The 15,486-nt window shown below is 36.0% G+C and overlaps 1 protein-coding gene, 1 non-coding gene and 1 pseudogene across 7 annotated transcripts in view; 2 read left to right on the forward strand and 1 right to left on the reverse strand.

Annotated features, from left to right (window-relative positions):
- SYNE2 (spectrin repeat containing nuclear envelope protein 2) overlaps positions 1 to 15,486 on the reverse strand; it is a 306,127-nt gene that overhangs the window by 163,563 nt on the left and 127,078 nt on the right. For all 6 annotated transcript variants that reach the window (XM_076003979.1, XM_076003977.1, XM_076003981.1 and 3 more), the window contains 11 exons: positions 11,193 to 11,351; positions 10,410 to 10,571; positions 8,515 to 8,616; positions 7,353 to 7,553; positions 6,838 to 7,009; positions 6,177 to 6,289; positions 4,833 to 5,035; positions 3,627 to 3,746; positions 3,240 to 3,528; positions 1,554 to 1,705; positions 342 to 651 (listed from right to left, as the gene is read on the reverse strand). In XM_076003979.1, coding sequence (XP_075860094.1) covers positions 342 to 651; positions 1,554 to 1,705; positions 3,240 to 3,528; positions 3,627 to 3,746; positions 4,833 to 5,035; positions 6,177 to 6,289; positions 6,838 to 7,009; positions 7,353 to 7,553; positions 8,515 to 8,616; positions 10,410 to 10,571; positions 11,193 to 11,351 — 1,983 coding nt within the window. The remainder of the gene's footprint in view (positions 1 to 341; positions 652 to 1,553; positions 1,706 to 3,239; positions 3,529 to 3,626; positions 3,747 to 4,832; positions 5,036 to 6,176; positions 6,290 to 6,837; positions 7,010 to 7,352; positions 7,554 to 8,514; positions 8,617 to 10,409; positions 10,572 to 11,192; positions 11,352 to 15,486) is intronic.
- Positions 12,115 to 12,233, forward strand: LOC142871670 (uncharacterized; annotated as a pseudogene).
- LOC142871779 (small nucleolar RNA SNORA51) lies at positions 12,712 to 12,844 on the forward strand. Its single transcript, XR_012919967.1, has one exon. It is a non-coding gene; the product is annotated as a small nucleolar RNA SNORA51 (small nucleolar RNA).

Raw genomic sequence — 15,486 nt, forward strand, 5'->3', positions numbered from 1 at the left:
CAGATGACGGATGTATCGATGTATGGATAGCTTTGACACTGTTACCTTTTCATAGCGATGCCTAAAAAATCTTAACCCATTCTACCCATGAAGAAGGGAATTTTGATGAGAGAAAAGAATACCATCATCAAATAATACACAATGGATCCCTCCAGCAAAACTGCCTGAATTGCTCCCTCAATCCTTGAACGTTAGCATTCTCATCTAAAAACGATAAATTAAATTTGAAAGCTCTTGGTTTACCAAAGGAACAACAATAACAAAAATAGTTCCATAAAAAAATCTTGTGTAATTATGCATAATTATAAGTATCATTGAAAATTTTATTTTGACCACTTCACCTGCAGTTGTTGGAGAAGACTTTCATGTAGGTGCTTTATTTCCAGCCAAGGCTCTTCGCTGAAGTTGGGATTTTTAGTACACTCCAAAAGGTAATTTCCTTGAGATTTTAACTGCTTTAGCAAGGATGTCAAATCTTGTGCTTTCTTGAGGAATTTCCTATAAATTTTTAACTGAGCTTTCTTCTCTTGCAGACCATGTTGCAGAGCGAAGCCTGCTTCTTGTTTCTTCTTTAGTTCTGTGAGCATTAATCTCAAGTCTTCCTTACTTTGCAAATACTTCTCTCCTTCTAATAGAAGCTTTTCTTGATGGCTAAATGTCACAAGTATTTTATCAATGTAATGACATTTAGCAAAATGAAATGGCATTTTACATATTGTGATACAACATACATCATAATAAATGACATTAAAATAACACTAATATACACTATTCCCAGAGGCGCTTAGAATGATAACATTCTAAGTAGCATTACATTTAACTCATACATCAAGATAGAAATCATTTGAGTTTTACTAAAAAATAATTTTCTCTGTACAATTCAACCAGACAATAAATATTTAATAATTTAAATTTCAAACTAGTCCCAACAGGTTTTAATTTTATCTAAACATAATTATGTTATCCTGTATTTTACTTTTTCATAAAAGTAAATAAGTATTCTGTATAGTAACCAACTAACTAGTGTATACTTTCTATAGCTCAAATTCGGATTTGATCTGATTGTCTCCTCGGAAAAACATAAAATACACATTTCCAAACTTTAAATGTACCATTTTAGATGTGATATGAATTGAAAATTTTTACCAGAATTATGTCCATTGGATTCGGCCAACATTTCTCAATGTTCACACATTTAAGAATCTCTTTAAGTATTTATAAGTATTAATTATTCTACAGTGATATCGTACAGATTCTGAGGCTGTCTGGCAGGGATGGGGTTTGGTCAGGAGCAGCATATTACAGGTGGAATGACTGAGTTAATTGACTAAGAACCCCAGGAGTTGATGCACCAGCTATAGGAAACACTGCCACAGAGTCACGATAGAGCTGTTTCCTATCTGAGCTGGACAACTACTCCTCTCGGTTTCTGCTTCTGACACTGCAGTCAGCCCAACGTCACCCATCCCAGCCACGCCAGGAGGCAGGCAAGACACACTCGCTCTGGCTGCCCCGGGCACAGAGCCGACAAGTGGTGCCGGCACGCGCTTTACCTTAGGTACGTGTTGGCTAAGTGGAGCGTGTTGTCCCACTGGTTGCTGATGTCGGTGAGGGTCTTCTGAGCCAGCGGGGACGCGCTGCCCTCCGCCTGCTGCATGACGGTCTCTATTTTGGCATCGCCTTCGGGCTTTAGCAAAATGATTTCCTGAATTTAGTAAGAAAGATCTTAAAATTTCATTCACATTACTTAGGGATATTACACATCTCTTTATATTTCTAAGCTTTATATTGAGATTCTAAGTGCAGAGTATATTTTAAAATAACCCTTTCATTTTTATATATGCCCCAAAGACAAAGATATCCCCCTTCTCATTATACAGAGTTAGTTCTCCATAAACATTTGTCAGTTTGAGCTGGCTGCATTCCTCTCTCCTCTTGATTTTCAACTACCTTCTTTTTTGTGTATATCCCCCCAAACCCTAGCAAATCCTCCTTCCTGTCCACTCTATTATTTATGGCTGGAGAGTTATGATAAGAACTTGAACAATAGCCAGGTGAGGTGGCCCATGCCTGTAATCCCAGCACTTTGGGAGGCTGAGGTGGGAGGATTGCTTGAGGCCAGGAGTTTGAGACCAACCTGAGCAAGCGCCAGACCCTGGGTCTACAAATATACAAAAATTAGCTAGGTATGGTGGCGCACACCTGTAGTCCCAGCTACTTGGGAGGCTGAGGCAGGAGGATTGCTTGAGCTCTGTACAGAAGTTTGAGGTTGCTGTAAGCTATGATGAGGACACTGCAGTCTAGCCCAGGTGACACAGTGAGACCTTGTCTCTCAAAAAAGAATCTCAACAAGACATTTTTACAATCTAAGAATAGACTTAGGGCTTCCTACAGGAAAATGTGGTATCCTTCATGCCAACTCTTGTTTCTCCACCATGATATAATTAACTCTCGTTCCCTGTTCTCTTTCCTGCCTTTGCTCTGATAATTAAGATCTTCCCTTCTTGGAAACACTGCTCAAGATTTACTTTCTCTGGGAAAATTTTTAGATATAATCCAAAACAATTCCAATTATTTGCTAAATCTCACCTACCCTTACAGCTCACTATTCTTGACCATTTCTTCCTCTAACAATGCTTCAATTAATGTGGCCTCAGTTTTCCTAGAGTTCCTTTTAAGCACATGTGCTTCTGTCCCCTGCATTTTAATCTAGTAATTAAAATTTTAAATTTACTGTAATTAAGTGATAATTTAATATAAAAAACCAAATTTAATTTTTTAGATGTTTATTGACTCTCTCGTTAGATAAAAAGTGAACTTAAGAGAGCTTGAGGCTCTCTTACCTTCCACACTCAGTATCTAACAACCTTTTATGAACCATCCATATCTACTCTGAAGATGAATTCCTCTGCAACCCTGTCCTTGACATTGCTGATACTGATATATATGCTTTTTACATCCTAGCAAACTCCCACCTGCGACAGCTCTGACCTATTGACTTTTATTTCAATTCTTCTGCACTTGGTGAAGATCGACACTAACTAGGCATGGTCCCCTCAAAGAGAATATACATTCAAATAATTTTAGATCCATCACAGCTCTTCTCGTTGGTAAGTCCCATGATCTGAATTTCTTCGCCCATTCCACAGCGATCCTATTTTCCATTAAGAAACAAATCTTTGCAGTTTTCAAAATGAGAGTTTGCTCTGAACTCTGAAATTTAGTTTCCATGGTTATACCTTTATTTTTTGGATTCTTTCCTCAAGTGGCATTTTGCCTTCAGATGAATTCAAAACCATAAGGGACTCTTTAATCTCTGTTATCCAGTGAATTACATCATCTGCAAGATCATTAAAGCTCTGGTCCTCAGCAGGTGGTAACTTATCCTCTTCCTCGATTTCACCTAAATCTCTCAATAATGTCTGGTATCTATCAATCAGACACGTCGATTCTGATATTACTTCTTCGCCAGTAAGCCCATATTCTTTCAAAGAGTTGTTCAGCTGGGCCAAAGATTCAAATTGTTCCCTGCAAATACCAAATACCAGTGAAAGTTTATAGGAGTAACTACACCATGGAAAAAACCATAGTCCCAGGTAATGTATTTCATATAAGATCAGATATACCTCTTTCTAGTGAAGCCTTGGCAAAATAGCTCAGCTTTCTCTCCTGATTCTTCCATCTCTTTCCATTTTTCTTCCTGATTAGTCAACCACTTACTCAGGTTTCTGTGGTCATCCTGGAGTCTAAAAGAACATTACACATGCATGAATATAAAATAAGCAAAAAGTCCTTATGCTGAAGAGAAGGATGGCACAAGCTTTGTGAGACTGCCAGGTTTTTACTATATATGATTCTTATTTTTTGAGAGAAAATTTAACTTGTAGAATCAAAATCTGAATAATAATAGCCTGTATTAGAGTGGGATTCTATAGTATTAAAAGAATGAACCGCACAAATGCATCATAAAGAATAGGAAACAGCTGGTTGTGGTGGCTTACACCTGCAATCCTAGCATTCTGGGAGGTTGAGGCAGGAATTTGAGACCAGCCTGAGCAAGAGTGAGATCTGGTCTTTACAAAAACCAGAAAGAATTAGCCAGGCATAATGGTGTACAGCTGTAGTCCCAGTTAGTCAGGGGGGCTGAGGCAGGAGGATCACTTGAGCCCAAGAGCTTGAGGTTACAGTGAGCTACGATGAGGTCACTGCACTCTATCCGGGTGACAGAGACACCATCTCCGAGGAAAAAAAAAAAAGAACAGGAAACAAACAGAAAACATTTTTGGACTATCCCCTGAACATCTGCCACATTAGATAATTTGAAAAATTTTCCAAACTTTTACATTCCCAGTGCTAAACCTGGATTTAAAAGTATGTCTTGGCCAGGCGCAGTGGCTCACGCCTGTAATCCTAGCAACTCGGGGAGGCCGAGGCAAGCAGATAGCTCAAGGTCAAGAGTTCAAAACCAGCCTGAGCAGGAGCAAGACCTCATCTCTACTAAAAATAGAAAGAAATTAATTAGCAAACTAAAAATATATAGAGAAAAAATTAGCCGGGCATGGTGGCACATGCCTGTAGTCCCAGCTACTCAGGAGGCTGAGGCAGGAGGATCGCTTCAGCCCAGGAGTTTGAGGTTGCTGTGAACTAGCCTGACACCATGACACTCTAGCCCAGGCAACAACGTGAGACTCTGTCTCAAAAAAAGTATGTCTTTATTTGTGAAATCTGTGAGTTGTATGTATCCCAGCGCTCTCGGTACTGAGGCAGAGTACAAATAAAGATATGGTTAAAAAACATAAATGTGTTATTTCGGTATCACCTTTATTCCCTACCTCAGCAGCTGCTGCAGACAGTCATTGAGCTCCTTTGCTCGTGACTGGCATATGGACTCCATTTTTTCTAATTCAAATTCTTGACCTGCAAGCCAGCTGGTAAGCTCTTTAACATGTGCTTTGGGCAGATGCTTCTTCACGTGCTTCAGTACAGTGTCCACCTGCTGTATTTTACTGCTTCTTCCTTCAAGGATCAAGAAATCCTTAAGAAAGACAAAAAGTCAATTACGATGGATCTCATGGCAAGGCTGAGTATAGTCTCTGCCACCGCCATGACACTTTTCCAAAACAGTACACAGACATGCCACCTTCTTAACATTCTGTACAAAAGAAGGGCTGGGGAGATGTAGCGACTTCCAATGGCAGGTGATTTACAGTAGTTCTAGAATGTGTGTGTATGTTTGCAGTTACTTCTGACTTCCTGGGAATTACATCAAACAAAACACTGGAGTGCTACTATGAAGGTCAGTAGGAACAAGACCAGGAAAGCTACTTTTTCCTATCCTGGCTCTGCTCAACTTCTCCTAAACACTTGCTCCTTTCTGGTACAAGTATTCTTGCTCTTTTCAAAACATAAAACTTAACAGACTATTCTCTATTTAACTTGTTCCAGTCAGAATTATATATCAATGTTTGTGTTTCAAGGTTTGAGTGTCAATTGCTGAGGCCCATGCCATGGACAAAATTAAAGGCAAACAAACAAAAACCATGAGATTTCAAATTTTAAAAAGAGAAGAAAGGTGATTCTGTCAGTAAAAAAAATGATACCATCAAAGCAAAGAACAGAGAACATTTAGTACCATTGATAAGCTTAAGAATATGACTTAGCATCAAAACATTGAAGTGTTAGATAATCTACCCTAAAGCGATCAAGATTTAAGGGTGCCATAGGCATTTGAAATGCCCTGTGCACACTGCCTTTTGTTTCAAGCTACCCTCCAATAAGCAGTGCATTAAAAAATTCAACTGTAATTTTTAAAATAAATATAACTGGGAAAAGATGTATAAAAGGTCAAGAGATCTCTTCCCAAGGGGATTTTAAAGTCCAAATCAGGTAAAGTCTTTATTTTTTATTAAATATACTTTTAGCACAACTGAATTCACCAGTGAACACTAAATTAAATAGCACCTAGAATGAGTGTGAAAGTAGAAGTGTGGAAGCCACTTTCATACTTACCCAGTAAACACAAGAGTTTCAAAATATTTGGGAAAAAGCCAGATCACTTGGGAATATTTTGTCTTGGTAATTAGTAATTGCTATCTTATCTACGTAAATACAGTTCTATGCCTCCAATATTTTAGTTTTGATAAATTTTGATTAAAAGGTACACATGTATTTCTTACAGAAAGTTTCTGTAGCTTCTGTTCCACACTCTTTTTTGTCTCTGATGGTTCAAAACACTCCTTAAGGTTCATTTTTATGTTGCTGAACCAGTCATTAAAGTTCTTGCATTGATCTGTAGGGAAAAAAAAAACAACTCTATTCATTCAAGGAAGATTTCATATTCCTTGTTCAAATGAGACTTTGGAACTTGCTTCCCATGCCATGAGTACATGTCATTGTATAAAGTGGTAATAAACTCTGAAACCCAATTTTGAAGGCCAATACAGCCTAGAAAGAAACTGTGGTGTGTCTTCTACACCAAACCTCCCTTGAAAGCATACAGGACACCCAAAGACACCTGCCAGGGCAGCCTGAACACAGGTATGTCCCTAGGCTCACTGACCAGGTTTGACCAGTGAGCAGGTCACACTCTAGGACCTTGGTGACTTAGTTTCATGAAGAAATAAAGATTCTGAGCTTGAAAGAAACAGATGTTATTTATGTCAGGCACAGATCAGTGTTCTCCACCCCCTGTACAAGAGATTTATCTGGATATTATTTCATTAAATACAGTCTGTGTAAACCATCTTCCAGGCAAGCTTAAAGTACTCTTTGTGTCCACAGTACTATATTCACTCTTCAAGTACCCCAGAAACAAAGTAAGAGAAACATTGCACTCACCACTCAATAACTTAGAAAAGTGATCTTGCAAAACACTTTTTTTGGTATTAAATAAATCACTGACACTTTCATATTGCTTTTTCAATTCAGAGAGTTCAGGAGTCAGGCAACCTATTTGATTCTCAAGTAAAGTCATGCTGTGCTTTTGCTGTAGAATTTGCTGTTGTATCTCCTAAATATATAAGCAAATAACCGCCATTAAGTCTTAAAACAGGGTCAGTTTATACAAAGTATATTAGATCTCAATTATTTTGCAAAAATCTAGATGATTTTCTTGAGTGGATTTCCTTTCTCTTTGCCAGTAAATGTATAATACAATGCAATTTAATATGAAATAATTATTGTCCACAAAGCAATTCAAAGGTGAAAATGCTAAAGAAACCCAAACTGTTTTTCTGAGTTTTTTTTTTCTGACTTTCTTTTTTCTCTATTTGTATTAACCTCAAGAGGTCAAGATCATTGATAATAATTGTGAAAATAAATCTGAACAACAAAGACAAGCAGCTGGGTAGCACCTCTAGTTTAGTGAAGATCTCTAAGCTGTCGGAAGGAGACAGGGCTTTTAAGAGGGATTCAGTCATCCCAATTTGGGTCTTGGCTTGGTCAAGATCCTCCCTTAGCTCGGCGGTGCTGCCACTGAGCGTAGAGCAGTTGGATTCTCCTGTTAAACACTTTTTTACTTGTTCCATCTTGTTCAAAATAGAGGACTCCATGACCTGAAATCATGAAACATATGAAGTACTGTAATGGGCATTATTTAACAAGGTTTAACACAACTGATTTGCTAGAGAATGAGTCAAGATTGCTTCATTTCAATGTGAAATAAATTCTTCTCATTGCTCTACAACAGGGACACACCAATTCTAATGCTGCTTTTAAAGGAATAAAGAGCAACACACAAAAAAACTGAAATTGACATTCTTTTTTCTAAGACACTAGTTTGAATCCTTCCTCCTAAAATAAATTTCATCTAGCATATCAACTGAGCTGCTATCTCATGACACTCATGAGATTAAACATATAGAAAAACATATAGATGAGATTAAAACATATAGATAAAATTAAATAGCCAGCATCTAGTGAGTATGTGTTATGTACACTGCATCATGGTAAGTGACGAACGTACAAAATAACAGGCTTAAGAAGGTTAGGTAACTTGTCTAAGATCACGAAGCTGGTAGGCAGTACAGCCAGAACCTCACCCAGTCTAGATTCCAGAGCTCATATTCAACCACTATGTGCTTTGATCTAAATAAAACTGAACAAACCTCTCACACAACAGAAAATCATACTTTGGGCAATCTCTCTGTTTCTCCATCTAGCAATTAAAAACACCTAGCCTCACTTGAACCATATTCTCCTTCCCACACCCAAGACATTCATAGGAAAACATGGTTATTTTACACGGAAGGATAGGCAATAATGCCCCCTCCACATGTGAGGCCTGTAAAATAAGTGAAAGGAAATGAAATAATGCAAAATATAATATGTTAAAAGTGGAAAAATACATTTAGCTATACCAACTATTAAAATTTGGTTAGACTTAACAGGGATTGAATAAATAATGATCCTAATTTTATTTTAGGCTTTAAAATTTAGAATGCATGGTTTGTAAACATTATTTTAGAGGCTATAGAGAATCTTTAATTGGGGCTTTTAGATAAAAAATTCCCTTACCTGCAATTCAAGAGGTATTTCACTACTTTGAAGCAGAAACTGTATTTCAGGCAGTCTTCCAGAAAATTCTGAAGTTTTTTGTTCATGGACTTGTAACTCTTCCTAAAATACATAATTTTAAATGATAATAGCTTCGTATTTCTTAACTTATTTTGTGATGCCCATAATTATTATTATTGATATATAAAAACTGAGAAAGCCCTTACATTTCTCCTAATCCCTTGTTTCTTGACAGAGTCCCAGAAGTTACAAACCTAAGTGCATTTGGGGTTGGACAAATGCTATAAGTGGTGTCTTTCTAGTTAAGACATTGGGGGCCATGCACGGTGGCTCACGCCTATAATCCTAGCACTCTGGGAGGCCGAGGCGGGCAGATTGCTCAAGATCAGGAGTTCGAAATCTAGCTAAGACATTGGGGACAAGGCCTGTGCCACAAAAGAATGCATGGCCTACCTAAAGGCATTAAACTTCACTGATATGTGCATATACAAATGGACACACACATACACAGAACTTTGGCAGAAACTGGCCCACAGACAGGAGGTTTATAATCTTAACTGAAGACTTTTAAATAACCTATAATGCAAGACAAATTTAAAGGACTCTTAGAAATGATTCATTTATACTTAGGAAATCATAGTTTTACTTCATAACTACCATATCTAGGAAACTGGAAATCTCCAAACATTTTACAAACTTTTTTCAAATGTATAAAAATAAATACAAGAATTAAAAAGTGAATAAAATGGCAAGAATTAGAGTCAAAATAAGATTTGAAGCATTAGCATATTGTTTTCTCACCTAGCAAGACAGCAATTTTATATGATTCAAACTAATATGTAAATAAATAAGCAATTAGAAAGAATTCTCCCTAGAGTTAAAAGAAAGATAACACTTTGATCCTTTCCAAATGCCACAACTTGAGACTGGCCCTTAAAGAAAAATATCTGCCCTTAAAGAAAAATATCTGAAGCCTATAGACTCTTTGCATAATAATACTTTAAAAGTAAAACATAAAATTATCTAGAATTACAACAGAAACATTGGGATACAGTTATCAAAGTATTCAACAATGTGTGATATATATTACAAGTACATGTTTCTCTATTAATACTCTCAATAACAAGATGTAGCAGTAGGCTTACTGTAAGGGTAATAACTGCAATAACTGAAAATGATCCAAAAATATTTAGTTTAGTTTTGCTTTAGAGACACAGTCTCATTCTGTTGCCCAGCTGAAGTGCAGTGGTGTGATCATAGCTTCTGCAGGCTCTAACTCCTGGGCTCAAGCAATCCTCCCACTCTTTTCTCATCCAAGGTCATTTTATCTATGAACCCCTTGGGTGGCTGTGAATCCCAGATTAATAATACCTGCCAGCATCTTCCTGGATATCACAAAAGAAACAATAGAATTCAGGTCCTTCTCAAAGGATAATAAAAGAAATAAAAGATTTCTTTGTGATGGTTTTTTTTTTTGAGACAGAGTCTTGCTTTGTTGCCCAGGCTAGAATGAGTGCCATGGCGTCAGCCTAGCTCACAGTAACCTCAAACTCCTGGGTGAAAGCAATCCTTCTGCCTCAGCCTCCTGAGTAGATGGGACTACAGGCATGCGTCACCATGCCCGGCTAATTTTATATATATATATATTAGTTGGCCAATTAATTTCTTTCTATTTTTATAGTAGAGATGGGGTTTCGCTCTTGCTCAGGCTGGTTTTGAACTCGTGACCTCGAGCTATCCGCCCACCTCAGCCTCCCAGAGTGCTTGGATTACAGGAATGAGCCACCACACCCGGTCCTCTTTGTGATGTTTCTACTCTGTTCCAAGAAAGCAACTCAATATTAAAATGGCAACTATGTACAAAAAAAGTATACATTTTATTTTTGTTAAATTACCTTCAGTCTTTCTCTGTCCTCTTCAGTCAGTTGATGTAATTCCATTTTTTGAAGGGCTTTTCCCATCCACTCCTCAATGACATTTTTTAAGTTAAAAAGTTTGTCCCACAAAGCTAGAGCTCGTCCAAGATTTTCATAGTAGTCTTCTGCCTTCTCATTTATCTACCATAATTTTAAAACATAAATAAAATATATAGTAGTGAAAGTATGAAATTGTTTTAAAATAAAATTTTAGTTTGCCATTACAATTAAGTCATTTGCTTTATTCCTTACAAAAAATTGCTTAAAATATTATGTAAAAAAAGTATGTAGTTCTTTCCCTTAAAGAAAAAAAAAAACTTAGCTGATTTGCTGTAGTTTATATGCAAGTGAAAGCAATAGTCTTCCTAATTTCTACACTACAATTTTTCTTTAAAAAGATGCTTTTAAAACCCCAGATAAAAATATAATGCAGTAAATTCTTAGTTTATAACTGACAAAAAATATCATTGCTACTCAAACAAAAATGCATTAAATATGCAGTTGAACATCAACATCCTGCATAAATGGGTAATGTAGTAACTAATTTAGTTTAAGTAAGTTGAGTATGTATTTTTATACCTGGAAGTAGTGCCTAACTCTGGGTAAAATTAATTCCTAAGTTATAAGCTTTATATTATTTGAACATTTTTACAATGAGTATTTTTTAATTTAGCAATGAGATAAAAATACTAAAGATATACACAGAAAGATCAATTTAATTGTTATAAAACAGAATTTGCAGTCAATTAAATTATCACATACATCAAGCCATCTATCCACAATAATATTAGCCTCTTTCTCAAAAGGGGGCTCTTCAAAAGTTTTCATTTTATTTAGATGAAATTGTAGATTTTTGCAGATCTGGTTTATCTTGTCTACAACTTCTGAATGTTCATTAAATTCCTCTTTGACAACTTCAATCTGTAAAAAAGACATGAAAGATGGTTTTATATACTGACATAGACAAACAGCTAAGAATGGCAACTCTATTATTGGCTATTTAGCTTTAAAAACAGTATCGAATGAAAAGTAATTCCTTCTTACATAATTCTTCTTTAAAGCAGGCTTTTATCATCCCACTTTCTCAATGAAAAGTTTTTAGAATCCTAACCACTGGTTCAGTGATGATCCTACATTCAAATTTCCTTCTAATCTGCATGACAAAATATTTATATGGTCTAAAACCACATTTCTTGTCCATGTGAAATAAGATTCTACCCAAAAAAGCACCCCCATTTAATGGTATTAAAAAATGGTAGTTCCAATATTCCTCTAATAGGAATCATCTTTTTAATGTCAAAGAACCTGAAGTGCTTATCTGAGTTAAAAAAAAAAAAGAACTCTAAAACATCTTTAATATGACTTCTTGTTTAATCTTCCATAATTCAAACACCATAATTTCTAACATGAAAGGTTAGATGCTATTTTATCAAAAGGAAAATCTCCAGTCAATTGGAAACTAAACAATGTATTTCTAAATCTGGGTCAGAAGAAGTCTCAGGGAAACTTTAAAGTACATCAAATTTAATGATAATAAAGCAACAAAACTTGTGAAACACCGATGAAGTATTAATAAGAGGGAAAGTTATGGCACTAAATGCATATATTAGAAATGAGGGAAAGTACCAAATCAATAATCTAAGCTACCACTTCAAGAACCTAAGAACAAAATAAACCCAAAGCAATGCTCACTTCAGCAGCACATATACTAAAACTGGCACAAAGAAGATGGTGACACGGAGAAGATTAGCATGGCCCCTCCACAAGAATGACATGCAAATTCATGAAGCATTCTATATTTTTTTTAAAAAAATAAATAAAATAAACCCAAAGCAAGCAAAAGGAAGGAAATAATGAAAACAGAAATCAATTAAATTGAAAACAGAATATTAGAGATAAATCAATAAAACAAAGAGCTAGTTCTTTGAAAATTTCAGTAAAACTGACAAACCTCTAGCAAGACTGAAAAAGTAAAAAGAGAGAAGAAAGCAATACCAGTTCTAGGAATAAAACAGGGATATCACTACATGTACTTCAGACATCAAAAGGATAATAAGGGAATGCTACAAGCAACTCGACACATATAAACTTGAAAACTTAGATGAAATGCACCAATACTTTGAAAAACACAAACTACTACATACTCATCCAATATTAAATACGTAACATGAATGGCACTATTAAGGAAATTGAATGAATTATATAAAAACTCCCCCAAAAGAAATCTACCGGTTCAGATGGCTACACTAGAGAATTCTACCAAACATCTAAATAGGAGGTAGACAGCCTAGTGCTTACCACAGGCTGTGTTCTTACACTGACTGTAAAGAAAGATGAAGTAAAATAAACCAACCTCATATACACCCCAGCCCAGGCCCTGTGCCTGGTGTGTATTATGAATGGGGCATACAGAGTTCAGTGAATAAATAAATAGAGTTAACACCAAATATACACAATCTCTTCTGAAAAACAGAAGAGAAGGAAACACTCTCAATTCATTTTATGAAAGTAGTTTTACTCTGATACCAAAACCAGAGAAAGGGAGAAGCTGCAAACCAATATCCTTCATGAATATATAAACAAAAATTCTTAACAAAATATCAGCAAATAGAATTCAGCAATATATAAAAAGAATGATACATCATGACCAAGTAAAGTTTATTCCAGGTATGCAAGGCTGGTTAAACATCCAAAAATCAATCAATGCAATCCACCATTTTAATAGGCTCATGGAAAATAAATCATACAATCATATCAGTTAATGCAGAAAAACATGTATGTAAAATGGCACAGCTGCTCTGAAAAAGTCTGACAAGTTTTTTTAAAATATAAACATGCAATTAACATATACCTAGTACTATATTTTAGCCACTACTGGGCATTATCCCTGAGAAATAAAGACTGTTATCCACCAAAGCCCCTTCACAACTGTTTTTGCAGCTTTATTCATAATATTCAAAAATTGGAAAGAACCCAGACATCCTTCAGTGGGTGAATAGTTAAACTGTGGTACATCCACACCACGGAATACTGCTCAGCAAAAAAGGGAGACAAAGTATCATTTCATACAAGAACCTGAATGCTTCTCTGGAGAATAACACTGAGTGAAAAAGGCCAACCCCTAAAAGTTACATATCATGTGATTCCATTTCTATGACACTTATAAATGACAGTTATAGAAATGGACAATATATTAGTGGCTGTCAGGGGTTAAGAAGGGGTGGGAGTAGGAGGGAAGTAGACAGTGCTAGAAAATGACAGTAAAAGGGATTCTTGTAGGAATGGAAATGCTTTAATCTTGACTGTATCAATGTAATATCCTGATCGTGATATTCTATAGTTCTACAAGATCCTACCACTGGAGACACTCAGGAAAGGAATACATAGGATCTTTTTGTATTATTTCTTACAACTACATGTGAATCTACAATTACCTCAAAATAAAAAGTTTAATTTAAAAAATGAAACTGATACATTGGCAGAGCTGAGATCCAAACCAAAGTCATCTTTCTCCTGGTTCAGGACTCTGCACTGAAGCATAAGAAATGCTTGTTCAGTTAAATGAAATATATAGATCTTCTCTTTTTTTTTTAACCTGCAAAGAAGTTTCTTGTTACACTGGTCTAAGTCACCACTGGGTGAAGAGAAGAGAAGCGGTAGGAGAGGGTACTTCTAGCATTGGCAGGAACTGTGGGTTTTGTTCTATAATGAATGGAAGAGGTAAAATAAAGGGAACTAGGCCCACTCTGACATTTCCCAAACTGGAATCATCCCCCGACATTCCAGGCTTCTAATCTGACTTTTGCACTTCTGTCTTTCACTAAAGAAGAGTAGAAATTCGTCACCATATCCTAGATAAACATCCAAGTTTCTATGGGTTTGAAGAACAAAAGTTCTCAGTGGTATCACATTCCAGCCACTGGTGCAAAGCACCATGATTCATACTACAGAACTGGCTGTTTCTGAAGACAGCACCTAAGTCACCGCAAAATTAACTGAAGGTTATGTTAGAAATCAGTACTAAAACTTGCTTTTTTTAGACAGTCCCAAACAATCTGAGAAAAGAATTAAACACGAATATACTAAAACTTCTGTATCTTCTATACAAAATAACCTATTATTTCAGCAAATACATAAAGTGCCCATATACTAGATACCATGCTAGATATAGAATTCTCAATAAATTAAGAAAAGCCTGGGCTCTTATACACTTCTTAAAGGTAATTACAGTTATTTTATTAATTTTGAAAATATCTTTTACAACCAAGTCTTTACAATTGAGCAAGGAGTACCAAAGCAAAGTTAACCTAGCCCCGCTTTCTTTTCCTTCTTACAGAAGCAACTTGCTAATATGACTGTGAGAATTCAAAAATGTAAATTCATGAATAAGCAGGATTAGTGTACATGAAAAACTCAACACATGGATACATTTTTGTTTTCTGTTTCATGTTGCTTTCTTATTGTTCAACAGGTTAGAGGAGTTACAGCTCCTTGGGATCAGCATTTTGCATCCACCCCTCCTCTACTCACATATGCTGAGGACTCCAGCACACAAAGCCCAAGCCAACAACGGCAGAAGTTATCATCATCATCATCATCATCAATAACACTTCATTAGTATTGGTGATATTACTTAAACCCTCAGGCCCATACAGTAATCCTATTTGGAAATACAACCAATTTTTATGGCTTCAGAGATTTCTGGCTTCTGGGGAAAATCATTTATTGGCAAGGAAGAGGTATAGTTAGATCATTAAAGAAAAAGGAAATTAGTAAATTTGTAAAATGTTATAATGAACATCTTTGGTATTAAAGGTTTTCTGGATTTAAGATTATATCATTAGGATTAATTCCTAGAAATATTTGGTCAAGTGGTAGAAAGATTTTCACAGATCTTGAATGACAGCATCACAGTGTTTTCCAAAAGGGGAGTATGGTATACTCTTTCACCAGCAATGGAGTGCTCACTTTGTTGACTATCAAAAGCTGTGCTGATATGAAAGGCAGAAAAAGATATCATTCAAATAGTTGGGCTTCCTTTGCTTACTGATGAGGT

Source organism: Microcebus murinus, chromosome 6 (genome assembly GCF_040939455.1).
Source record: "Microcebus murinus isolate Inina chromosome 6, M.murinus_Inina_mat1.0, whole genome shotgun sequence".
NCBI lineage: Eukaryota > Metazoa > Chordata > Mammalia > Primates > Cheirogaleidae > Microcebus > Microcebus murinus.